General features: G+C 44.4%; 1 protein-coding gene across 7 annotated transcripts in view; it reads left to right on the top strand.

Annotated features, from left to right (window-relative positions):
• Positions 1–27,013, top strand: part of FRMD4A (FERM domain containing 4A) — a 360,918-nt gene that overhangs the window by 266,425 nt on the left and 67,480 nt on the right. For all 7 annotated transcript variants that reach the window (XM_068189520.1, XM_068189519.1, XM_068189521.1 and 4 more), the window contains 4 exons: positions 4,307–4,399; positions 17,157–17,241; positions 21,616–21,672; positions 24,122–24,144. In XM_068189520.1, the coding sequence (XP_068045621.1) occupies positions 4,307–4,399; positions 17,157–17,241; positions 21,616–21,672; positions 24,122–24,144 (258 nt within the window). The remainder of the gene's footprint in view (positions 1–4,306; positions 4,400–17,156; positions 17,242–21,615; positions 21,673–24,121; positions 24,145–27,013) is intronic.

The following is a 27,013-nucleotide window of genomic DNA, read 5'->3' as shown; positions in this document are numbered from 1 at the left end:
ACTTTTGCATCCCACAGCTCCCCACAGAGCAGAGTAGCATCCTTCCCTGGAATACCCTCTCATCCCCGGGAGCTGGGGGAAGCCTATCTCCACCCTCCAGCCATGTGGCAGAGCCGGGTGTCCTACATCCTGGTTGAACAGCTGGTCCAACGGAGGGTGCAGCTCTCAGAATAATGTCCTGCTCTGGCAGGACATTATCTGCTCCTTTATCACCAAGTCCACAGTGTTGCAAAATTTGTATAGTTAAACTCTTATGGCCCCGTGAGCTTCTCAGCCCCTTTAAAAGTAATTGAGAAAATCTGTGAGCTTAAAGGGTTTTTTGTTTCTGTTGCAATTGATGGAAATATAAATAGTTTATATGAGTTACATTATGTGAATTGGTGTTTCTCAATGTCCATTAAATTCAGAATGAATCTGACACTGAAAGGGTATGAGTTGGTTTATTGGTCCAAATACCTTTATAACACAAATCAATGTGGATCCACTTTTCAGAAAACTGGACACTAAGCAGTAAAACTGTATAAACAGAACCACCTGGAGGCAAAGTACTCATTGATGTGCCACTCTTTACTTATAAAAGAAAACAGAACTACAGGACACAATCAACAAAATGGACCCTGGGCACCAAAATCCATACTTGGTCTGTATCCTAAATGGACCCATTTTTTTTTCCTTGAAGTGATGATGTGGTTGTTATTGACACACCAGTTTAACTGCCAACATGAGTACAATCAGCAGAGGAAAATGATCTGGCTTCCAGTATTCGACCTCCCTATAGGTCTCCAAAACTGTTTGCAGCATTATTTCTGAATAAACTGGTAGAAATATCTGAATGAATAAATCGATGGTGATAATGAAACAAAAGCTACTTTGTGTCTCTAAATTGAACCGTGAAGGAAATCCAGCTAGACATGGGCATGTATGAATGGGATCCCAGTGCAAGCTGCCTAAATTGGTCCATGAAAACTGTCAGGATTACTACTTGCCTAGGGTTATATGCCCATACTTTTCCCTGTCTTACATGGGATTGTGCTCCATGAATAGTTCTGTTGACAACAGGAAGACAGATTCCAGAACAAGCATTCTGTGGTGCAATGGCATGGGAGTTTGGCTCCCTGATAGTCCACATTCACAGGCAGATACCAGGGGCTGCTCACTGCTGCTGTTCTCTACGTGCCACACATGCACTCTTGAAAACAAGGAGTTAGGTGACAATCTGCAGTGCAGAAGCCCACAGCGATGAAAGATTGTAAGTAGTAATTGAGTACAGTGAGCAGTTAGCTCCTGGCAGGGATTTAAGTGACCTTCCTCCTCTGAAGGAGCTTTGGATTTAAGCTCCATGCAGATGAGACTAATGAAACTCTTCAACCTAAAAACTTGGTGGTAATTAAATGTGTTATCCAGTGTGGAAGATCAGACAATCCAGTACTCAGAACTGTGTACGTGAACAACATAAATGTGGAACTGGTATGCATATGTATATATATGATTATGCCAACCAGTTTCTCCTGTTAAAATGCAACGAGAATGAAAAGAGCAAGTCTTTTCAAAATAAGAAATACCTTGAAGTGATTTTTGGTTCTGTGCACCATGGCTTCTCAACCCTTCCTTGTGCACATTAGGCAGACCCAGACATTGCTGTTGAATAAACATAGTGGTAGACAGTAAGTCCATTGTCACAGCTCGCCCTCAGTGGGATCTGGTGTGTAACACCATCAGCTGCTGGTGGCTGCTGCGTTGGTGATACAAATGCAACTGGACAGGTTCAGCATAGGATGTCAGGTTTAGTATGGCTTTTCCTTGCTCTGACAACATTTTGTACCATGGCCTACATGGTAAATGCTTAGGTTGTACTTGGGCTAGGAATGGGTGAGCATGGCTAGTTTCAATCCCACATGTAACTGTAGCCTTCACAGCTAATTTCAGCCTTCCTGAAGCCTGTTAAAAGCAACATAACAGCACTTCATGACCAAAAAAAGGTAAAATTACAGATTTCAAGAAGGGGGATGCAGCATGAAAGAAAAATACCCCTAATTTTTTGTGTACCCAGGCTGAGAATCTTTCCATGGGGATTATTTTTGACAGCCTGGAGTATCTGCCTTCTAAGAGCCAAACCTTGTTAAACTACACACCTATGCTGAACAACAATGGTTCATGCATCTCACACTAGCATGCCAGCAGCAGAAATGATGGAAGGAAACACCCTGCATCTTGCTGCATGCCCGGCTATCCTGCCCAGGGCAAGACCAGTTAGTTCCTACATCCAGACGAGTTAATATGGCAATCCTCACCCTGATCCCAGGCTGGACAGACTTGTCATCAGCCCCTGTACTGCAATGGAGACGTATGAGGTGACCAGTTTGGTTTGAAAATCTGCATTATATCACTCCTTTCCAGTAGACACACTGCCAGCAAGTCAGTGCCCCTAACACACAATATAGGCTGCCCTTTACCTACAGTGAAAAAAATAGAGAAAAAATTATTTTAAAATTTTATCTAGAGAAAAAGCTGTCTGAAAGTTACAATATCTTGGAGGGAAATGCATGGGTGTCTAGAGCAGGTGATAAAATAAACTTTGTTCTTTTTGTACACCAGAAGATGTCCAGGATGAGTCTGAAAAGTCCTTGACTCCACATGTATCACTTGTACCTATTTGAGACTTGGTACTTTTACTAAACAGATGCAAAGGCTGCTTAAACTGAATGTCTGACTTCTACATGGCAAAATTTGAGGAGAGCTTCTTTCTTAACATATTGATCCTGAGCCCACGAGAGTGATGGGTGGAGCTCAGCAGTAATTTGGAGCCCCTTGGTTCGAAGCAGCGTGCTGTGCTCAGGTGAGCACACACAGTGTCCCAGCAGGGCTCCAGGGCTGCCTGGGCAGGAAGGTCCCTGAGCTGCCTGTCCTCTTCTGCACCTCCATAAGCCTGGTTAGCAGTACAGAATTCCCATTGAACCCAGGTGATTCAAAGCCTCCTGAAAGTGCTACTTTCCCCTTTATTTATTTTTTCTGGGAAAGATGGAGTGGGGGGGGCTGTAAATCCAGTTAATGTCATTGCTTATTTTATAAAAGGGCTTCTCAGTTGCCCAAAGCTCATGCACATGAAAACTCTTGTGAAAGCTGAGTGTTTTTGCTGTACACAGGGTACATTGCTAAGGCTTGTGGCAATCCTAGAAGGTAATTTAATACTTTTTTTTTAAGTAGGCTGGTTTCTTCCTTTTTTTCATTTTCAGTGGAATGAAGAATTTTTCTTGAGGATTATCATGAGCTGGTGAATAGGCACTGGAATAAAGCTCAGGACATCTGAGTTCCATTTCCTGCTTTATTTGCTGCAAGATTCTCCCCCAAATCATTTCAACTCTTTCTCCCCTTGCTTGTCTAGACACCAGAGTACTGAAAGCAAGGTCTGCCTCTCCCTCTGGGTGAAATCTGGTCTGACTGAAATCAACAGCCAAAAGCTCATAGGATGAAACCCTAGCATCACTGAAGGCAATGGCAAAAATCTGGCCAGCTTCAGTGGAGCCTGAATGTCACCCTAGGTATTTCCACAGTGCCTAATTTAACAAGGCCTTTATCCCAGCTGGGGAGCGAGATGCCCCTGTAATACAAATACTGGTATTTATAAAGTACCTCTCGTGCACACACACCACTCTACAATGTGGGGAACATGACAAAGAACAGAGCTCCTGCCCAGCAAAGCTTCCAGCATCAAGGCAGGAATGGATAAATTACAGGAGAAAATAACGACAGGTACCACCTAGGCAAAAGAAAAGCAGCATGTGGTAATTGTAGCTGGAACGCTTCATGGAGCAGCTGTTTTTCAAGAGCTCTCTGAAGAAGGAAAAAGGAGGGCTGGGCAAACCTAGAGAGGCTATTGCAGGCATGTGGGTGGTAAATAAACTGTCTGAGACTGTAGAGTCAGGTTTAGGCTTGAGTGAAATACTGCAGGCGTCGTGGAAACTCTTAACCATAAGGATTTCTAATGAAAATCTTGACAGACTTTTAATGATACAACTGCTCCAGGGGCCTGTAATAAAAAGGTGAAGCCTATAACATTTTGGGCTGTCCTGATTGCTCAGTGCTGCCAGCTTTCACCCTGACAGATTGAACTTTAGCAGTTCGATTCCCAGACTGAAACACTGCCAGGATGATATTGCCTCTGCTCCTCAAACATTTATTGTGTGTTTTTCAAATATCATACGATAGTCCAGGCAAATAGCACACATTTTGGTTCACATTTTGTAACACCTCAGACCTCATTACTGTGAGGAGTGAGAAAGCTCAAAACTGTCTCTTCTCTTGCCAGGGGACACTTGAACTGGCTTCAGCTGGACCGCCGTGTGCTGGAACATGACTTCCCCAAAAAGTCAGGACCAGTTGTTTTGTACTTTTGTGTCAGGTAAGTGCCTGATGGCGAGCCCTTCCCGTGGGATACAGCTACAGACAGCCTGTTTCCTGGAGGCCAGGAAGTGAGACTGTCAGTTTCTCAGAAACACCTGTGGACAAACACTTCCATAGAGGTTTCTTATGAACTCTCTGGCTTTGCAAACTCTTCTCACTTAAGTGTAAACAAGTAGTAGCCACACCGACACCCATAGCTGTCCACAGGGAAATGTTGTATGAGGGCAAGATCAGATGTTATGTATTTACACTTCTACTTGTGGGCTTTGAGCTGGAAAGTCCAAGCTGAGTAGAGTGGCAGAACAAAGCCCTCTTTCTGCCAGGATAACCCACTTGAGCCAGCACCGTGCAAGGAAAACACTCACTTCCTCACTGGTGAGCCATCAGTTTCCTCTGGATTGTGCCCACAGTGTCAGAGACTAAATTAATCCCTGTACAGCTCTGTCATATTCACCTTCTGAACTCAGTGCTACAATGAATTACCCACAAATAGCAAATGATGGCATTTTATGGCAGCCAGTTGGTTTCTACATGGCTGGACAAGACTATAAAAGTTTTAATGAAGATTATGGCAGTTTGGGAGCTTCAAACTTCATCTGGGATTTTTACAAGAAACTGTTAGTGTTTGGAAACTGCTGGAAGCTGGCAGTGCTTTTATGCACACAGTGCCTTTGCCTCCAAGGGAGATATTTTCTGAGAAGACAAATTTGCTCCTGCAGCTTTGAAACGCCCAGAGAGAGGCCGGGGGCTGGGATGGCATATGTACAAAATTAGGTTGAGGGTTTTGACTTACTTTTAATGGATAGCTCATGTCTAGAACAAGCCAGTGCAGCGTAACTGTGTCTTTTTCTGTTAGGCTTTCCAGTCCAGCGTTATATTACATCTGACATCACTCTTATTCATTCCATAGTACCCACAAAAAATGAAGACCTACTTTTGAGTTTCTTCCCCTGAGTGAAGCTTTTTTTTTTCCTCCACATAGTGATTGTCATTCATTTAACTTCCATTACAAGGCAGGCTTTTCAGAAGAGACTCTTTGTTCTGTTATGGCCCCATATTTAGTGGTGGCTAGATCTTAGGACAAATCAAGATTGCACAAAGCCCTGTGAGTCCAGAATTAGCCTGATAGCTCCCAAGAGAATTTAGTCAATATTTTGGGTGCTCCAAACTGTAAGGGTAGATCTAGAGCTGAGCACCTTCAGTATGTGAGATCCAGATCCACCTGAGCTTAGAACTACACAAAACTGTTGATGCTCATTAAGAACATGGCCAGTCAGTTACTAGATATCTTGTCCAGGGGCCAAAGTGGGGAGTCTGTGCTAAGACAGGGATCCCATGGAAAGCAGGGAAAGCCCTGAGTGAGCAAGAGCTAAGTGCTGAGCTTAGGAGTAAAACTGTAAAATGTGTGAAAGCCGGTGCTACTGAGCCACTCTCATATTCATTTCAAAGACCACTCAACAAGCATAAATATTGCCATCTGTATTGTTTTATGAAAGTTGGCAGCACAGTGGAGACCAGTCATTCTAGCGGGATCCCAGCCAAGAGGCATCCTAGGATACGGATCCATATAACAGTTAGTGAATGAGTGACCCCTCCTGTTCTGGAATCTCAGTCCATGGGGAAAAACTCAGCATTCAGTGCCTGCATGTGTGAAAACCAGACTGACTCTGGGCTTATACTTTTACTGATGGCAGTAATGAGTGGATCGTCGCACTGAGTTACAATTTGGATTGGACTGGGAACCAGATGCCTCAAGAGTTAGGAATGGGCATTAACTTATTGTGCCTTTTCAACTGGTTATTTCCCTTGTGGATGTCAGATGCTGGCAGAAGTTGAAAAAGTTTCCCAGCACATAAGGAGTTCCCATGTCCATCCCTAAATCTGATCTGAGCAGAAGGCAATTGAAGACACCTACTCCAGCCAGATGGCTGAAGTTGGAAAGGCCCCACATATCTGTTACCCAGTGGTTTCAGTTCTGACCTGGGAACTAAAGCAAGGGCTAAAGGAAAGGTTCTAAAGAGACCCACCAATAGAGAGGAGTTTATTTTCGCAATCTGGGGGTGTGTGGCAGCTTGCAGAGCCATTCATAAACACACCATAAACAGAATGCTCCCTCTCCTCTGCTGCCATCAGGCAGAAAGCAGAGATAATTAGTGCTGTACTATACCTAATCACAAATGTGTTAATTTGTAAGGAACTTCATGCCCATAAGACCTACTATGTCACAGGTAAAGGCTTGCCTGTGGTTGCAGATGCCTTTTTGCATTACCCAAGCACTGCGGCTGATAAAGCTTAGGTTGATGCTGGGAGTTCTAAATGGGGAGATACAAGTAATACTAGTAACTGGATGTGCCAGATGCTCATGAATTCTGTTTATTGCATCAGGATTCAGTAATTGTGTGGGTTTTTCCCTCTAGTAGAAGTAAATGTACAGTTCAGTCACACTGCATAACCAGTGAAGAGATGAAGCCTCAGGCAAGAAAAGTAAAGGGTAGTTTGTGAAGAGGAGAAGCTACAGTGAAAACATTTTCACCTTTAATGTGACCATTAAATGGTTTTTACCCTCAACATTCCTGCAGCAATGTTGAAGGGCAGCACACCCACCAAAGATGCCACAGATTTTAGCCTGCTCTAAAGGTACATTTAAAGGGAAGCCTGCCTTCTTAAGAAAAGGCTTCTTGAGAGAACTGTGCCAAAAATAGGAAGTTTCACAAGTTTTGCAGTGTGAAATTCTCCTCCCTTTTTTAAATCTCTGCAGCACTGTTGAAGCTTTGTCTTTTGACACACATTTCTTTGGGGTTTGACATTGTTGAACACTGATTTCCAGTGTCTTTCCTCTCTTCCATTATCAAAGACCACAAATTTCACAGCACTGTGTCAAAGGAGGGGGATTTTAGAAGGATGTTTTTAGCATTGGTTTGTAAGAATTTGCTTCTTCCATTGTTCATTTACACAGCTACTGAAGCCTCCCTGTCTTCAGGTTCTCATCTAGTGCTTCAATGAAAGCTTTCCACTGAAACAACATAGGAAGCAACAAAACTTTCCAACAACATAGGAATCTAGGAAGCAATCAGAACTCTTGGGCAGCTGTGAACTGCCCCATGGCTATTGTGCAATATTATTTTATAAGACTCTTCTAATATCTGTTTACATAGTTCTAAAGACACACATGAAAGCAAGAGGGAGTGCCATGTGTCTTGCAGGGGAGGAGAGATGTTGGGCAATAGAATGGGAGTGATATTAGTTCTCACCTTAGAAGTAGCCTCCCTGGATGGCTTCCTATAGCTCTGGTTGCTTGGTTTTTGGTCAGGCTGATTCCTTGTCCTAGAGGGTTTACAAGTTAGATGAGAGTCACCACTGAAGTCCAGGAGAAGCAAAGGATGTGGATGAAGAAATGAGGGTTTGCCTGATTAGTTGATTTTACAGAGGCGTTTTGAGGCCAGAGGAGAACAGAGAAAATGTACCTCACACCATGAGCTTTGGGGTAAAGTGCAGGAACCTAAGTACAGTGTGGAGACATGGGCAGCAAAGGAGGTAAATAGAGATTGCAGGGGTTCAGATGCAGGTACATCCTTTTGGCTGGGAAGGAAGCATTTTGCTCAGACTCATACAGACAGAAATAAGGCAGAGGTACTCCTTTTGTGTAAAGCTTTGATGTGAGAGAATGCCAGAGCACAGACATGCTGTTTGTTCATGGAAAGCAAAATTGGCCAGGCTCTGCAGTGAGTTCTCATTCTCAAACAATGGCCATGTGAGATTAGCAGTCCTTAGCAAAGGAACCACCAGCATGGGTCTGATCTCTTTATCTTCTGTATGTTTGTCATGCTGTTAATTTATATGAACAAGCTTAGCAAATAAAATTCACTCCACTGGTGGAGCTTTTCCCAGGAACGAATATATTTGTTCTCAGGGCAACTCCACCAGCTAAACAGTGACAACTCACTGCAGAAGTCGTCACACTAAATCAGAATATGTCTCATATGGAAAGGCTTTTCTTTCAGAAAGGCATGGAACAAAATGTGAAATAAATCCTCAATATTCAAATACACTGTGGGGCAGAGTTTGTATCTACGGGCTGGCAGTATTCCCACAAAGGAATGCCTGTGTTCAGCAACATCTGGCATGTGTTCATATATAGTGGCTAGGCTGAAGTCAGCATGGGAGCTGTGGGGGCTCAGGACTCTCAATATTGAGGCCAGACATTTTGCCAGGTTACCACAGTTACTACAGAACAAAGTGGCCCTAAATAAGAGACTGGCACTGAAACACAGAGTGCAAAGCTCCTGGGTGTCTGTGCTCCCCTTAACCTGAAGGAACATAGCTCTGTGTGCACTGGCAGTGGTCCAGCTCTGACGCAGGTGGGGTAGGTGGGCAGTCTGAGATGAGATTCATCACACCAGAGCTGAGATCTTTCTTTACCTGGCAGACAGCTCAATGTCACAGCTAATTAGTGCAGCCTCCCTATATAACCACTGGAAAGAAATAAGCACCTTTCAGGAACATTTCATCTGACTTATTTCATCTGACACATCCAAAGAGGACTGCTTTGGAATTCAACAAGTTGCAGGCTTAAAAATCCTGTGTCTCTTCTCTGACCTCAGACCCCTGCTCAGATGTAGGCATATTCACTTGATGCATCCCTCTGTCCTATCAAATCTATAAATTTAAAATTATTATTTCAAGCAGGTTGTCACAGCCAGGGTTGAGGAAGTGTTTCCTATCTATGCGGTTTCACCTGGCTATCTAAATGGAATTGGACCAGATTTCAGCTGTTAATGAGGCCTTATGCTATTTTAGTCTTTCAGACCTTTTTTGTAGACATCTTTAAACCTGTATTCCATTAGAAAAGGACTAATGCTAACAGTGAAAGGCAGAGGCCATTTGAAAACAGTTGACCTGGGAAGGAAGAGAGAACAGTTGTTCTTCATAAGGCTAGCCGGACCCTAGAACTTGTCACTGAAATGCATTGCTGCCTCACTCATGAGCTAGAGACACTTATGGGGGGCAGATTCAGAGCATCCTGCTCCCAACTTCCCCAGCTGACCAACGTGGGATCCCAGCACACCATGGCTGTGTATGCCACTCACATCCACTCAGCTTTGCTTCTCTCCAAGAAATCAGATTAGGGGTTGTGATGACAGCAGCCTGCCTTGGCAGGAAGAGCTGAATAGAATCACACTAAATTAACCTCAGCAATTTATTTCTCTTGCACATAATGGGCTGTGTTTCTCTGTCCACAGTTTTCTGCACCAGAGAAGGGTATGTGGTGGTCCAACACTTTGCTCCAGGCAGGGAATGAGGGAATTACTAGCTGTTGTCTCTCCCCTCTGAGGAGGGAGAAGGAGTAGACAGCCCTCTTTCTTCCCCATGGTATGAAACTGGAGTTTACAGGGACTGGAGGAAATGCATGAACAGGTTATCAAACACATTAAATTTGAAGCCACACTCCCCTGAGAAGTGGCAGAATTTGCTCCCACCCAAGCTTCATTACACCTGTTACCACCCAGGAGAAGTTGCTGGGGCAAAATTACATATATACAAATCACTCTTCTCCTCTGCTCTTCCTTCATCCTGTGCAGAGCCCTCTGCCCTGCAAGGAGGGCAGTGCCAGACCCCAGTTTGCCATGGAGCTTGATCATCCCAGGAGAGCTCAGGGAATTGCCCTGAGATGTTTCAGCACCTTGGGGTGTTCCATCCACATTCTCGGCTAGCTGTCTCTTCCCAGAGCTCCTTGCAGCTGTGCTGTCTCCCTCACCCACTGCCAGTACCAGTATGGAGGCAGAAACTCCCTGAGTTTGTACTACAATAAGGAGAGACAAAGGGCCATCTCCTGCTCACATTATAGCTCTACATCTCTGTGCACTGCTGTGGGATGCTGCAGAAACAATAGCAAAAAACAGAATATAGAACCCATGTAATCAAGCCAGTTCCACCAAGCTGCTTTCAGGGGCTCCTGTGAGCTGCTCTGTCTATAAAGCTCATGCCATAGCCCAGATCTCTTTGCACAGCATGTTTTTTGCTGGTTGGTGTGTACCAGCTGTGTGTAAGCTAAGTGGGAAGATCCCAAAAGCCGGCAGCACTGCAAACCCCCTCCTCCCAGCCAGCCGCAGTGTATAAATACAGCCACTCAGACCTTGTTTGTGCTGGAAGACAAGGCTCCCTGCAGACAATTTATTGCAGCCTTCCCAGGGTGGCCCCCTGCTCTGTTCACCCGGGGGAAGGTGTAATAAATTGCCTGCGGGTAGGCTGTGCTCCTCAGAGGCTCTTTAGAGATATGAGAAACTTCTGTCCAGTCAGAAGATTTACTTGTGTGAAAACCGACCTTTGCTTGAGGAAGGGAACTAATGGGGCTCTGCTACTTAGCACACAGCTCTGAGCTAAGCCATCCATTACACACACATCTTAATAGCAGTCTGGCTCTGGAGTCCCATAACATCATTTCTGTTTTCTGCTTAACTAGGAATATATTTGTATAAGTGAGCTGTGTTGAGAGAAGGGGATAAGTTGTTTTTCCTTTCCATTCAGCTACCCGAGGGGGCAGAAAAAGCAACATTCTGAAAATTTGTTGTTTTGAGCCACATTTTGAATGTGTTGATGCTGGCAGCATTGTCTTGTCTAATTTTGGGAAGCATTTAGACTGCATGATAGGTACCATGCAAAAATGATGAATTCTGTCAGTGCAGGATTTGTAGCTAATTTGGATCAAGCTGCAATAGCTGTGTCAGTGCCTACACACGGATTCTCTGACTGGGTCAAAGTCATGCAGACATTGTTTCTGTTTTCACTGCAATTTGTGTGTTCATACCTTACACCAGTGTGTGTGGTGGGCTGTCATCAGTGCACAACAGGAAGGTCTGCTATGAGGAGTCCCGCCACGGTGGCATTGACCAAGGTCTGAGTCAGTAAATAAGTGACCCTCATGTCAGCTTTGACAGACAAATCATTGCTTCATGTGCTGCTGACAGTACATGGAGGGATTTCGATTCCTAAAATGCTCTGAAATCCTCAGATAAAAGATGCTCTCTAGATGCTGAGGGGTGGTGTTATGCAAGAGAGTGCACCCAGCAAGTTACCTCTAATAGCCAAGATGTGACTCTTGGCAATGACCAAAGAGCAGGAAAGGGCTGTGCTGATGCTCAGGAGATTGAGGGGCAATTCCCCTAGTGACTGAGGGAAAAGAGGTGGAAGGCAGTGTGCTGCTGTGATCTAGTCACTGCCCTCACTTTGCATTTGGGACAGATAAGCACATCACTCCAAGCCAAGAGGAGCTGCAACAGCTTTTGTACAAAAACACATCTTTTTTGCAAAAAAGATGCACTTCTGCAAGCCAAGCTAAGCTCCAGGGGAGACTACAGCGGTGGAGTGATTTACAGACTATGTTGAGCTGGGTTGCTGCTTTTATAGCTTGGGCAGGCCGGGTTCCCCATGTGGGTAGGGGGCAGAGGACTCACTATACTCAGGTCAATGCCTTTGCTTGATGCTGTAACCAAATATGAGGGAAGAATGTAGCTACACCACCACCTTGATTCCTTCCCTTCTCTCTGTTTGCACTGGAGCACTTGGTATTTTGCAAAGGCTCCCAGGATATACAGCCTAGAAGAGATGAGTTGGTCTCTATATATTCCAAAGCAGATCCCTAAGTATTTTGTACATGGAGAAGATGAGGCATATGAATGAGCAAATCATATGAATCCCCAAAGCATATGGTTTTCCAGGGATTCAATGGGCCAACATTTTAGAAGCACCAAGAAAAATTGATTCACAGTAGGTAAAGATGCAGAAAACTTCATAATGTAGTGTAGCTGGTGAGAGAGGAGACAGGCCCAGGTTAAAAAATAGCCACAGCTTTTTATTTTGTTAGCTGTGATTCCCTATATTTCTGGAATCGAATTCACCTCCAGTGTCATGGTTTCCCCTGCAACAAGGTAAAAGTTGACACAGGTCTCTCTTGCTGCCTCCTGCATACCAATCCCAGGTGCTGGACATGGTGAGGCCTGAGCATGGCACAGGCACAGGAGGCATGACATGGTATTCAAAGCAAAATGAATGCAGAAGGGGAGGTAAACTGAGATTTTTAGCTGATATTCATTCCTGACTGATTACTTAACAGGCCAACTATTTTGCATGAGCATTGTCTGCTTTAAAGTGTCAGCACATAAAAGTGTGTAGCCATGACTATTAGCAAACAGGGCTGGAACATAAAAGGAGCTGTGCAGCCTATGCTGTTCAGAATACTCATTTAGCATGAGACACTGGACATAATGACATCTGCATTTAAGTCCATTATACTGACACGTACGATTTTTCTTTTCCTGGTTAGCAAATGGCCTCATATTTTTCAAATTATCCTCTGAGGTTCTGAATGACTTGGTGAGGGATAATGAGCCAGACCTCAGGATGGATGAGGCAGAAAAGGGGTGTTCTCCTTTACCCATTCCTTTGTAATAATGAAATAAGGGGTAGTCCATTGGCAGGGTCACTGAGCTCTGCTGACAGCTCTGTCCTGCATCCCAACCAGATCAGTCAGCCAGCTGGGAAAGATGTGAATAGAAGTTTTTGGATTAGCTAGCTCCCACCAGACTCAAACTTCACAAGAATGAAGATGGTCTCACCGCCTCAGGAAAGATAGACACCTGAAGTAGACAAGACATCCATTTGCTGTGGTCATGTTTTGAAATACCATTGTGTTGAAGATCACAGTGAAATATTTTTACCATTTGGCAGGTTCTGCTTGGAAGTAAACACATGGGCTTGTACTCTCAAATGCTATGACAGTTATCTGCCCAGTCAGCAACTCAACTGCAGAGAGCCTGGTCCCTGCTAGGTGATAGATGGCCAAGTTCAGGCTGACAGGAACTAACTAACTAGGGCTAAGTGTTAGAGGCAGTGCTAAGTATTTTGTATTTGACAGTTTCTTTTGGTGTATGGAGATCAGAAGTGCTGCTCGTTTTTTCTCTCACTGTGCACACAAGCACCCCACCAGCTCAGGTGCTTGGCAGTCCTGAATTCCTCTATTCCCACTGCAAGGACAGAGCACTAGTGTTCAAACACCTTCCCAACACTGCTAAATTTGCCCATCTGCAAACACACATGCACACCTGGGTTCACAGACAAGACCAGCAGCAGCAGTAAGGGATTCTCCATCTCCTGAAGAACCACTTATCAAACTGCTGAGTCCAGGACCCAGTCAGGCATTTCTCTGAGCCATGAGTCAGAGGTGGGTGGGCCTGTGTGTAATGCAAGGGAGAAATTGTGGTAGTACCAGTTTCCCCTCACTCAAGGATCAGGAGTTTCCACAAGCACCACTGTGAGTCTGTGCTTGGCTGGTTACGATGGGAATTGCCATTCATCACAGCGTGAGGGGGCTTAAGCTGTCTCAGAGAAAGTTGCCAGTTAACCAACGCTTAACAGAGAGCAATCTGATCAGTACAAGACATGTCCTCTCAGCTAAAAAGCCTTAAACGTTTCAGATGCAGCAGCTTCTGAAGTCTTCCAGGACACCTTCTGCAGTGCTCATTATTATTTCCCTGCTGCTGAGAGGGAGCAGCCAAGATAGGCACTTTGTGTTCATTATCCAGCATAATATTCACTGGTCTATTTAATTAATGCTTTGAAAATGTACTTGATGAATTACAAGTTACTGAGGGTGGGGAGGGAGGAGGAATGCAGAAATAGATTAACACTGGCTGATCTTTTAAATTTTCTCAAAAATTATTCCTTTGGTTTTACACTCACCAAGTCTCATGGGGTGTTCCCCCTTCCTGCAGGCAGCTAATTTCTCACAGGCACAGTTGCTGGCTATCAAGGAACCTCTTGTAGGGGCTGTTGGAGTTTTTGCTGGAGTTTTTGCTGTTTGCTGAGTATGTACTGCAAGAGATGCAGGTAGTGGAGCAGAGATCTTGGACACACTGTACTGCTTGTTTCCCCGTCCAACCTATCCATTATATCCCAGGAACATCAGCTTCACATCTCATGAAGGAATGCTGCTCTCTGGGGAGTCCTCAACAGAAATCTGAGAGCTGCTTCTCAAAACTGTTGATGTTGAAATATGCCTTCAAAGGCTCCAAAGCTTAACAGGCAAAACAGAGGGGGGCAGAGAAGGGAGGGGTGTTTTCTAAGCCCAGCTCAACTGCCCAAGCAGCTAAATGATATTCTGAAGGTCACAAAGGAAACCTGGGTCCGAGTTGGGAATTCAACCCAGATTTTTGTTTGCTTGGTTCATTGCCTTAGCAGCTGGATGCTCCTGCCTGCCTCCTTAGTCATTGACATTGGTCATTGTAAAGTGTGGGTTCCTTCATTGTGTTCATAAAAGATGGAAACAGGAGATGTGACAGAAACTAGTCATAAGTGCAAAAAAAAAAGTGTCTTCCCTGTCCTTTTTGTTGTCACTGCACCAACTGTGAATTCAGGGTAATCTACTCCAGTTCAGGTTTTCTGAGCTTGTCACACAGAAAATCCCACAAGAGTTCCCTCTGCAAATCTGTTTTCTTTTAAGTAGCACCAGTTTCCTGGTGCACATGTTCTGCATTTTTCTGGGTGCATGTGTGAGAGCCAGTAGCTTCCAAGCTCACTCTCCACTCTGGAGATCACTTGAGAATTGGGTTTTCTTTGTGAGATGAAGTATCATGTGCAGGCTCTGTGCTCCCAGAGACTTAATTTTGTACAGAAAACGATCTATGTCCATGTGGAAAGCCTTGGGAAAGCTCCCTGCAGCCTTAAGAAATGCAATATTGCCCTCTAGTGATGATGAGAACGGTCACGTTTGAGCTGCTGAAACAAAAAGATTTTGGCTACCCTTCCCTGGGATTCAAAATGAAAAAAAAAAAAAGTTCTTGTTTTCTTCTAACCTTGGAATAAGAAATCCTACCATCATAACTTGGAGAGCACTGGTAGCAGTGATAAGAAGAAAAGGTTGTTCAAGAACCACAGAATGTGTAAAATTAGCATTATTTTCCATGAATTCAGCAGATGGGAAGCCAGCGGCACTCAGACAGCAGATCTAGTAAGAAGGTTCCTTTAAAAAAAAAAAAAAAAAAAAAAAAAAAAAAAAAAAAAAAGCCACTTTAAGGGCAGGAGGTAAAACAGTGAAAACCAGAACAAAATAAGAAAAAAAAATTAGTCTTTGTCCTTCATCATCACTACATTCAAATGTTTTTGGTGTTTTGTGGGTTGGATTGGCTGCTGGTATTTTCCTGGGGTTTATTTCATTTTATCCAGGTCTTATTTTTATTTCTCTTCTGAAGGGGGAGAAGGAACGGTTATACAGACAGGAGCCCTTCAGCAGATGAACAAAATGTTTCTCTCACTCTAACAAGCAAGGAGTTGGTTCTGCCTGTCGGCAAATAAAATGTTTTGAAGAGCCTTCAGAAGACACTTAGGAGCACTATAAAGCTTTGACCTTTGCCCCCAAGAAGGTTGCATTTAAGGCCAAGGACTCTGCAAATAGCTGGATGTGGACAATCCCTTCAGCACTTGTGGGAAGCCTCAGGAGTGTCCGCAGGTCTGTCTGCTCCCAGACAGCAGGGTCAGCAAGTGGGGCTTCTCTGTGACTGGACCCTGCATGTCAACCCAGATTTCTAAGGAATTTGGGTTTTCAAAAGTCCCTGGTGCAGACACCATTTCCCTGGCACCTTCCCTATTCTAATTGCCTCTGACAAGGCACGATAGCACTGGAATTTATGTAAGGAACATTGCTGTCACTGCACTGCAATTTGAAGATCACTACCAGACAGCATCACGATCTATTTAATTTTCCTTACCTAAAACACTAAGTAAATGCAAAATTCACCTTAACATTCACTGAACATAGCCAGGCTTTCTCTGTTACTACAGGAACACACAACATACCTCTGTGGAATGATCAGTCATTAACATTGACAGTATCCAGAACATTTGTTCAAAAAAAAAATATCTCAAGGCTGAATTAAGGGCAGGAGTCAGTTCTCACAAAGCACTCTCAAAGTTCTTTGCCAAAGCATCACACCTTCAGAACAGGCAGGACATGGAGTACTGAATAAATTCACACATATCATGGGCTTTCAACATAATTGCAAATATTTGGGGCAATCAACCAATGCAAAGGAGTGGGTTTTTCTGACACTGAGGGTTTGAGCTTTCTCATGAGTTCTGAGAAATCCCTTCAGCTCAAAAAAAATTAGATTATGATCATTCCCTGTCATCCTTAACATTGTTATTCATGATACTGGTAAACTATGCAAGGTTAGTAACTACTGTCTTACATATCTATGGTGTGAGACCATAGATATAATATGTAAAGAACCCCTTATAAAATTTGCTTTATGCAAAGCTGAAGGGGACAGGCAGGGAACCCAGAAGTGTATTTCTGTAGATTAATATTTTACAAGATGCAGGTTAACAACATAGAATTTTTGTGATGGGTAAAGGAGAGATGAAGAAATGCTGATGGTGAAAATGTGATGGCAAATGAAGGTGAAGCTTACAAAAAAACAGAATAAAGGTTTGTTTTAAGTCTAAAAACAAAGCAAGGGATTATCTAGAACCTAAATCATCCACTTGCTGGTCCAGTTCCTTTGGTATGGCTGGGGTGGTGGTGACTGATCACATCCTGGAGTATGCACGAGCCTCTTTCACCACCTCAGTCTGATGAAAGAGAAGAAAGTTCATTTTTAATACATTCATCGTGACTCCATTGACCACATTTTTCATTTAATAAGTGCATTTCCGTGTTTTGCCCTAGTTCCCTCGTGTCTCACCCCTCTTGCTTTCCCTTTCAGGTTCTACATTGAAAGCATCTCCTATCTGAAGGACAATGCCACCATCGAGCTGTTTTTCTTGAACGCCAAGTCCTGCATTTACAAGGTGAGGACTTGGGAGCTCTGGGTGGTACCGGAGTGGGCTGAGACACCTGGATCTGCATTCCCTGCCCCAAAATTTACACTGGTCACACCTGGACTTCCAGATACAACCTTCTCCTCCTCTTCCTCCTCCTTCTCCTCCTCGTCCTCTCACATCCCCTCACTCCTCCAGCAGCCTTCCTGTCAGAGAGTGGTTCTGAGGTGAAACAGTCCTGGAAGTAACTGTTGTGGCTGGCAGGAGGGAATCTGCACTGCTACAATTACACACTGGCTCGTATTTAGAAGGAAATATCTGGTTTGGTGTTAAAAGCGCGCTCTGGGCCGAGTGGCTGCCGTGAGGGTCTCCGGCCCGCAGAGGGCGGCAGTGCGGCGCGGGCGCCATCTTCGGGGCCGGGGCAGCGGTGTGTGTGAGGGGGGAGGGAGGGAACGATGGAATGGCCTCAGTTGGAAGGGAACCGCAAGGATCGTCGAGTCCAGCTCTTGGCTCTGCACGTATAAACCCCAAGAATCCCAGCATGTTCATGAGAGTGTTGTCGAAAGGCATCTTGAACTCTTGTCAGGATCAGTGCTGTGACCACTTCCTTGGGGAGCCTGTTCCAATGCCCAGGTACCGTGTGGTGAAGAAGCGTTTCCTGGTATCCAGCCGTGTGTCAGTTTCGTGTCATTCCCTCAGCATGTCACTGTTCACCAGATAAGAGTTCAGTGCCTGCCCCTCCACTTCCCCTCGTGAGGTTGTTGCAGATCACCATGAAGTCTCCCCTCAGCCTCTTCTCCAGGCTGAACAAGCCAAGTGACCTCAGATTTGTGGGACAGGAGGAGTTTATGGGTTTATATGTGAGTGGGGTAAAGGTGTCTGTGGATATGCTCTGAAGATCACCTTGTAGAGGAACAAGCCATGCGCTGAGAAATGTTTTTGTATGAGTAATTGCCCTCCCTGGTACACTCCTGAAAGACCAGGCTGCTGTCCCTGGCACTGCCCCTCAGAGCAGTACTCTGTGCCAGAGATAAGGCGTCCTGGCGCATCCTTGGCTTGGAGGGGTGCCCACAGCAGAGCCATGAAGCTGATCCCTCTCATGCCACAGGCCAGCTGTACATGGCAAGGTCTGGAAAATCAACCAGCCCCAGACCACACTGGTGGAGGTGGAGATTGGCAGTGTGCAGGCTCAGACAGGTGGGCTGGGTGTTTGGGACTGGGAGAGGTTTGTCAGCAGCTGGGATTCCCTGGGAGGATCCCTCCTACCTCCCTCTGTGCTGGCAGAGGCCATTCCTGTGACTCACCTCCATCTCCCAGAGAGGAAGTGGTAGGAAAAGACAGATGTAGTCAGGGAGAGATTGTTCCGCCATCCCACAACCCTCAGCACATTTGTGACCTGCCAAGCCAAGTAGATTACACCAAATCTGGAGCCTCACTTGACATTTATATGTCCTAAAATGCAGGGACTAACTTTGTATTTTCTAATATCCAGAGCAGAAGCCAGAAAATTCCTTTTTTTCAGTACCCAGAAACTAGGCAGGGCTGCTGAGCTGAGCTGTGCAGTGCTTTGCTCTCCGGCAAGGCTGCAATTAGATGTGCTTAGTCAGCCCTCTACAGCAACAAGCTCAGTGAGCATCACGTTTTGGTTCCTGGGGAAAGTTCCTTTTTGAAGCACTGCCAGGAAAAGCTTACACTGTTGTTCTTTTTTTGGAGAAAGCTTAATAAGAAGAAGAGAGGAACAAAACAAAGAAAACAAAATGCCTACAGATCTAAGTGGGCCTATTTTTGTCTGACCTCTTCTGAAACCATTACTTTGCACATTCAAGCTGAACATCTCTATCCAAAAATAGCCCTGCTGAAGTCCCAATCTCCCATGCAAATCCTTCCCCATTTGACTTCCAGCCACAGTAAGCCATGCTGTACCATTGAAAAAGGCACTGAATTTGAAAATTGGGTGCAAAGTATCTTCTGAGGCTCAGAGCAGGCACCCAGCCTGGCAGATTCCTCTTAATGTTATGTTGTGGGGAACTTGGTGTCCAAGCACAGCCAGTGCTTGTCATTCCTGCAGCTAGCACATGATGTCGCATGCTGCCAAACCTTGAGAGCTTCCTTGTTGCACCAAGAGTTTCCTTATTGGACTTCCCATGGATACCTCCAGCCCTGGCTCCCCTGCAGCCCAGAAAGATCAATGTGTATGAAACAGGGAAAGGTCTGAGGTGCTAGCACAGTATTAGGAACTAACACTGTGCTAGCACCTCACATCTTTCCTTGTTGATTCTCCAGACACACATCCTCAAACATCCCCTTGCTCAGGGTGGGGAAAAATAAAACTGAGGCCTAGTTTGGGACTGCTGGTCACTGGGTTGCCACCGGCCCTGTGTTGGGTGCTGTGCTCCTCTGCCTGTGCTCACTGCCCCCACTCACCAACACTGTTGAGTAGTGAGACACTCATGAACCCACACACCCAAACCCTTGCACAGGACCAGCAAGACACTTTTGCCAGAAAGGCCAAGCCACATTTGTACTACCAAAGCAGACAGGGCTTGGCATCAGGCACTGTCCCTTGATCAAACAGGCTGTTTAATGACCTGCACGTCTGGCGTGGGTTTTGGCCTGTGCCAACTGGCTCTGCCCCAGGCGTTGCTTTGGCACTGATCAAGGATGTGCACCTGTTCCAAACAGGCAACACAGTGGTGGAAACCCCATCTGGGCCTGGGGGAGAGAGGGTGAGCATTTAGTCATGAGCTCTACTGCACCCCATGTACCCTCGGGGCCAGAGAATGGGCTCTGGCCCACTTCACCTGCCAGTATAGACTTGCCATAGCATCGACACATTGTTGCACGGGCTGGTTTATCTGTGCCATGCCTGATGCTTCCGGACAGGAGGAAGACCGGGTGCTCTGGTTCTATTCTGCATTGCCCCTTACTATGGGATGTGCCTGATAGCCCCAGCCCAGCCCTGCCTGCAGCTGAATCAACCTCTTGCACCAGCCGCTTCCCTTGGCACGGGCTCATCATTGGTGCAGGTGCCTGCGTGACTCAGGCAGTTCAGCTGAGAGGGGAAAGGCGTGTTTATCGCCCCTAGCAGAGCTGCTCTTTACTCCCCAAGGAGTTGTTATGAAAGAGGTGAACTTATTTTAAAAAGCTGGCACTAGTGAAAGCCAAGGACACCTGGATCTTATCCTATGTTTTGTTCCCTTTGTTTTTGATTTTGCCAGAGACAAGCCAATGCAGCAATTGTGGCTTGTAAATGAGGTGTGGCCATGAGTTGGCTGGAGCATGGATCACAGCAGTGATCTATATTTAGATCACTCATTTCTTGCCAGATAAAGTAAAATATTAAAACAGTAGCTTAAATAAATACAACAGAAAAACCACTACAGGAATGAGCTGAACAGTGACCCAGTTTACTGGGCCATGTCTATAGGAGACAATGTAGGAGTTCTAGTTGCAGAACAGAGATCTAAACATTAACTCAGTAAAAGCCCACTAGCTTCCCAAGGCAGGGACCAGAGAGTCAGAAATAGCATGCTTGGCCTCCACAGTAATGCTTGTGCCTCCCATCTCAAGCATCTTTGATGCTTGGACTACATTCTGCACATTCAGCCGGAGAAGTGCCTGGACCCCTTCGTTCTGTAACTGCTGTGTCAGACACAGAAGAGGAATCCTGAGAGAATCTGTTGGGACACTCAATATTCTTAATGTGACCATGGTGTCTAAGTAAAACCCTCCAAGATTGTTTTTATCAGTGGCAGGATCCTATAAAATGGAGCAATGAAGATCTACCAAAAGACTTGCTGTCACAGCTCATTCTCAAACCACCCTCAGCCTCAGTGCTCTTGGGGGTGAAAAGGACAAAACCAGGGCTCAAATACTGCATGAGCAAATATGGTTCATTTTCCTGTAAGTTTACCTTTTGCAAGGGCTAAAGGAGTCCAGTGGGGGCTTTGATACCACCTCAGTGTGTCAAAGACAAATTCTCATTCCTTGCTTCTGTGAGCCAAGGACAAAGCTGTGTTCCTTTGAACCATGGTCACATCTGAGGGCAAAGAAAATATATATCATAGAGTGCTTTTCACTAAATCACACAAGAAAATAAAATGTACCCTGATCCTACCCCTTCCACCTGCCTTCTCCTCACTCTTCCCCCAAGAATCCCTTCTTGCCACATCCAGTTATGCTTCATTAACCAGTGCATTACACTGAATATTTGGCTTTTTCCATATCTGAGTGGGCAGGTTCTCCCTCCCTTTTGTCTCCAGGAGTACAGGGAATACTTTGAAGCCTAGCCAAGGGAGAAAACTGGCACTGCATGCTTCACCATGCAGTAGTCAGGAGGAGATGTATGTCCTTCTTACAGCAGCTCAACTCTCTTTTCCTTTCTTGTTTTCTTCACCTTTTAAGGAACTCATTGAGGTTGACAGTGAAGTGGTGTTTGAACTGGCTGCATACATCTTGCAGGTAAGCACCCGCCTTCTCTCACTTGGTGCTTCCTCATGCTGCATTAAATATTTTGATTTACCAAATCCACAGTGCCTGTGTGGAAGTGTAGGGGTTCCCCCCAGTTGCAGGAAAAAGATGTCTTTGCACAGTTTTCATTGTTTCTGCCAAAATGGGAACAGAAGGCTCTCAAACTAGACCTCCCCTCTCAGGGAGCAGGTACTACTGCTCAGTATTTTGCATACAGAAATGTGTTATATTTTTCACTAGCACAGATACCCAAGACTCTGGGGTATAATATACAGCCAGAGAAAATATAAGTGATGAATGCAAATTCCTAGGTGAAATCCATATGCAATGGGTTTTTTTACTTGCATTTGTTTTCCCAGTGGGGATTGGTCCTCTGATGAGCTACATAAGCTTCTACATATGCAACTGTCTGTATTCTCCAGTGTGGGCAGAATGGTTTAAAGACCTTTCTAAATATTGTCTTTCAAAGTTCCACTCTTCAAGAAGAGGGAAAATGATCAGAGAGTAAATGACCAAGCAGTGTTCGGTAAATGTCTGGTTCCCAGAATGGAACCTTTTCAGGTAGAGAGGGTGGGTTTTGTGAAAGTTCTCTTTTTAGAAGCATGACTGTGGGAGCACATCAGACATAATTGTCAGATAATCCTTGTTTCCCCTCTTTTACAGTCTGTAGTTTTAACTTTTTTTCCCATCAGCCACAAAGCTATGAGGAGCCATGTGAGCAGACAGACCAGCTCATCAGACTGCACTAATAAATAACAATGAACTGCACTTTTAGAGCACTTGCCATGTTAAAGAAGCAATTAATGTGTAGGGATTTGAACCTTCATTAAAATCATTTTATATAACAAGAATGGAGCGAGAGAGTCAGGATGGAGGACTCAATTAGCAGCACATTATAGACATCACATATTGGCTGTTGGGGGAATACACATCAAACAACGGGCTCATTGTGAGGAGCAGCAGTGGGGTTATGAATCTATTGTCTGCTCATCCTAGTGAATAACTTAGTGCTTAGTAATTGTACAGCCAGACCCAGAGCTGTAACTAACCCTTGTTGCTAGGATTGTTTCTTGCCACAAACACAGGATGTTACGCTTATTCCTGTAGTAGTTTGATGTGTAACTTAATGAAAACAGTCAAAACAAGCCACACCTTTGCTGCCTGTAACCAGAAAGTACTACAACCCATGTTTGTGACAGGATCCAAGCAAAACAAAAGGAATCATACTGCATTTTGCTCTACTTCTTGCTGCAGCATTTAGGTCAAAGCACTGAATTCTGAAGAATATACCCTACAAAATTGTTTTTTAAATTAAGCATGCTCACACCTATGCAGGCAAGAGCATATCCTTTGGGCTTTGTTCTGTATTGAACTGTAATCATGACATGCTCAAAGACTCCTTCGTTTGAACCAGAGAAGTGCTTGTCTGCCCTTCAGTTCACTCAGAGGGAAATGGAAAGATAGTAATGGTCTGTCAGAACTCAAGTGATTTAGTCTGCAGCCCTATTTCAAATTGTTTTATAACCAGAACAAATTAAAGTACCACCAGAGCTCTGAACTTTACCCCAGCCTCAGGACTGAAACACCACTGGACGTGGGCTGGCAGGTTTTGCGGGTAGATGAATGGATGTAAAGACAAAAGACCTGAACACAAAGCCCAGTCCTTTTGGCAGTGGAAACTCCCTCACTGCACAAATTACATTCTTGCACTGTGCTTTCTGTGTAGCTGGTGGCAAATGAGGTGCTTTAGCATGAATCACATGAAAGGCATATTGTCTGTGGTAAATGGAAAATGTAAAATGTGTGCTAAATCTATTGCAGAGGGCACTCAGCAGATTCTGAGGATTCTCCAGGTGTGCAGTAAGACTAATCTAACTACTGTAGTGGAACGTTATCCAATCCTTTAACATCAGGTTGTGTTGGTAATAAATAGATGTATCTAGATATACAAGTAAGGGAGCTAAATACTCCCCCAAACACCCAGCAAGGAGTTAGAGAAACCTGTGTCTTGCATCCCTTTGAAAGCTGACAGTGAGCAAGCTTTTTGAAAGTCTAGGTACTAGAAAATGGCCAGAATACTTGTAAAAAAGTCAGGGGACTTGCAGTCTCAGAGGTTGCAAACCCACTGAAACTTCAGAGGTTTTCTAGTAATGTAGCACCCAAAATTTCTTATTTACTGGCATTATTTCCTGTAGCATCTTAGGTATCCACAGCAGAATGAGGAATCATCTGGCCCTGTATTAGATCTTTTGTTTGCTAATCTGCCCAACTCACTGTATCATGGCACATATTGGTTCCAAAAACTGCATGAGGAATCAATTACAACAGGAAATTGCTGCTAAATGAATTTTGCAAATGGAAACTCTTGAACAGCCTTTTCTTCTCTTTTTTTCTGTTTTTAATTATGGTTTTTTTTTTATTTCTCTCCCTTGTTTTACAGGAGGCAAAGGGAGATTTTTCAAGGTAGGTGAACTTAAAAAGTTTTTGCCATTGTGTGATGTGAGAATAAATCTGGTAAAATTCCTGTGTCAGACATGCAACTCAGTCATAGCTGTGTAGCAACAGGATTGCCTCTGTTAGCAAAACAACTATGTGTGTATGGCTATCATAGACATCATGTTTCCTGACAAAATTTCTTCACCAAACACAACCTTTGACCAAAGCATGCCTTGCAAACAGCATTGTTTGTGATTTTGTTGTTGACAAATCTCATTATGTGGTCATGAAGCTCAGGAAATAGACTAGTCTTCGGAAGGAAATTGCTAAGGAAATGACTCTAAAATCACTGTTATATCACAGATCCTGCCAGAGGCAACATTAAAATTCCATCACTAATTGATATTTCAGTTTGAATTTGGACAGTTCTCAAAATCACTGATTCGATAATTGGTTTTGTTGAACTTCTGCTATCCCTTGAGCCAAATCTCACAGACTTACTGTAAGAAATTCAACGAGGTCACTGTAATTGGTGTTTCAGAAGACTGTTAATGAAATGCCCAAGAATTTTCCTGCAAGTTGACCATGTCTGTGATTTTCACGTTAGTAGCAGCCGAAGGTCAGATGGTTGTTTGGTGTCTCATGTGAGAAACATGAAAGTTCTTAGTGTGAAGCTCAGGAGAACTGATGATGCTAAAAATTTCTTTTAGTCTGGAGGACTACAGTATGCATTAAAGTTAGTTTCAGAGAAGAAAAAAAATGGGCAGTAGGGTTGAATTGTCAGATGAGCCTAAAAATTGTCTTAATTTTGTAAGCATTGTGATACACTGAAACATGACAGTAATGATAGGAGGCTGTGAAGAATAGGCAGGTTCCACCTTCTGGGGGATTGGAACTTCTAGCCAGCTAAAATGGTGACAAATCAGTGAAAAGGAACTGCATTGTAGATATCTCCTGCCCATCATGGAATCTGAGATGACATAAAGTAGCCCTTACTAAAAGGAAGTTTAAGCTCTGCCTTGTCATTTCTCAAAACCTTAATGAACTTGCAAAATCCTGGCATGCATCTGACCACAGAGACACAAACCCAGTCTTGCTTCATTTTTCAGTACTGCCCAATTTGGAATAACTTGGCTATCAGCACTGTTTATTTAGGGGGTACTGGAGTGCATGTGGCTCTGACTTTTCAGTCTGGTTTTCAATGCACTGCCAAGCACTTAGTCCAGAAGAGTTGTGCCAAGCAAAGTTTTGCCATTTCAACCTGTGATAAACCACTGGTTTTCCTTAGAAGAGCAGTATTTGTTTGCCAGAATATCTTGGTTATGTTGAAAACACACTCAGAAAGTGTACATTCCGTCTATGAGACTCAGAACAGAAAGGAATCAGCTCAGAGTAATAGGACTGAAAGCATTTTATCTTCAAGTACCCATTTCCAGACCAGAAATGGAAACAGCTGTTGGAAAGTATCCACCTGCTAAAAGTAGTGTGATGTCCCTTGTAAAAGGAATGGTTGAGTTTATCACAGTGTGTTTCTGTGAGAAATGAAGATTCATCTCTGAGGGCACAGAGAAATGAGGAATCTTCTCTGAGGGCACAGAAAATACCTCAAGCTGCGGTGTTAACTGCTCCCACCACATCAGTTTGTCATCACCATCATCTGTCATCACCAGGCCATTAAAACACCTCTGAGTTCTTTCCCCTGTGGATCACAGTGGTTTGAAGTGGAAGGGGGATTCCTTACATCCAAGTCAGGCAGATAAGGGGTGTCATAATAACAATTTGAGGGCACTGCCAAGGATCTTAATTTATAAATGGACTTTGGAGACAAATCTGCCAGTTTGAAGGCTGTTCTTGGAGGAAGGTAGAAAAATGCTACCCTGATCGTCTATGGTCTAGAAGACTTGGCATCTCCCAGGGATGTCAGTCCAGCAGCTCCCATCTAATCTGCACTGACACAGGTTTATGTGCTGGGTGAGATCCAGGTGCTACTGAAGGCAACATGAGGTTGTTGTGGTCAAGTTTTTTGCCTGCTGAGATTTGTGGTTATCGTATCGGCAGTGTAAAATCTGGCAGGCAAACCAAGCCTCAGGCCAGCCAGAGGAACTGCAAGTGAAGGCCAATGTTCTGACTTCTCTTAGGGATCAAGTTTGTTTCAGTGTCTGAAATTAGTTGATGTTGAAATACTGTTTAAAGTAGAAGTGGCTACTTTTTGAAACAGAGAAGCTTTGCAGTTATGATTGTCTTGCTGCTCAGATTTAAAGATTATATGTTGTGCATGGCAGCATATGTTGTGTGAAGGCTGAACTCTTGAACTCTTTGTTTTTGAAGAAATAATTTAATTTTAAAGGGTTGCATGCTTGGAACGCAGACTGCAGCTTTCCCACACCTGTCCTGTCTACTGCTACCATCAGATTTATAGCCTGTGAGAGTACGAGTTTCTCTCTGGCCCTGATCCAGAAAAGTGCATAAGTACTGGCTCATTGGTAGTGATGGGAGAATTGCTGCTCCCCATGGGAGCCTTCCTGTGAGTCACTGCTGATCTCCTCAGGTGCTGGGAGAGTCAAAGCCAAACTGTCACAGCTCCAGCTGTGTGTTGGCACCTGCCCATGGTGGCCGGAGTGGGATTACCTCCAAACTCCACTGCAGCCACGTGGAGGATCTGCAGCTGGTTCAGGACTCTTGAATGCAGTTGCAAGTCCATTCTTTGGGCCTTGTGGGAACTCAAAAAACAGAATCAATCTTACAAACTCATAACAGTCAGCTTTCTACCTCTGTGAACTGATACATCCTCAGTGACAGCAGCTCCCACTGCTGCTTTTGAGGAAATCATCCCATACCTCAGAATAATCACTGTGCTCAGAATATTCCTTTTTCCTTTTCCAAAAAGCAGCTCATG

The sequence above is a fragment of the Anomalospiza imberbis genome, chromosome 5 (genome assembly GCF_031753505.1).
Source record: "Anomalospiza imberbis isolate Cuckoo-Finch-1a 21T00152 chromosome 5, ASM3175350v1, whole genome shotgun sequence".
NCBI classification, from domain to species: domain Eukaryota; kingdom Metazoa; phylum Chordata; class Aves; order Passeriformes; family Viduidae; genus Anomalospiza; species Anomalospiza imberbis.
The sequence above is the reverse complement of the archived record's forward strand: the minus strand, read 5'-3'. Positions and strand labels throughout refer to the sequence as shown.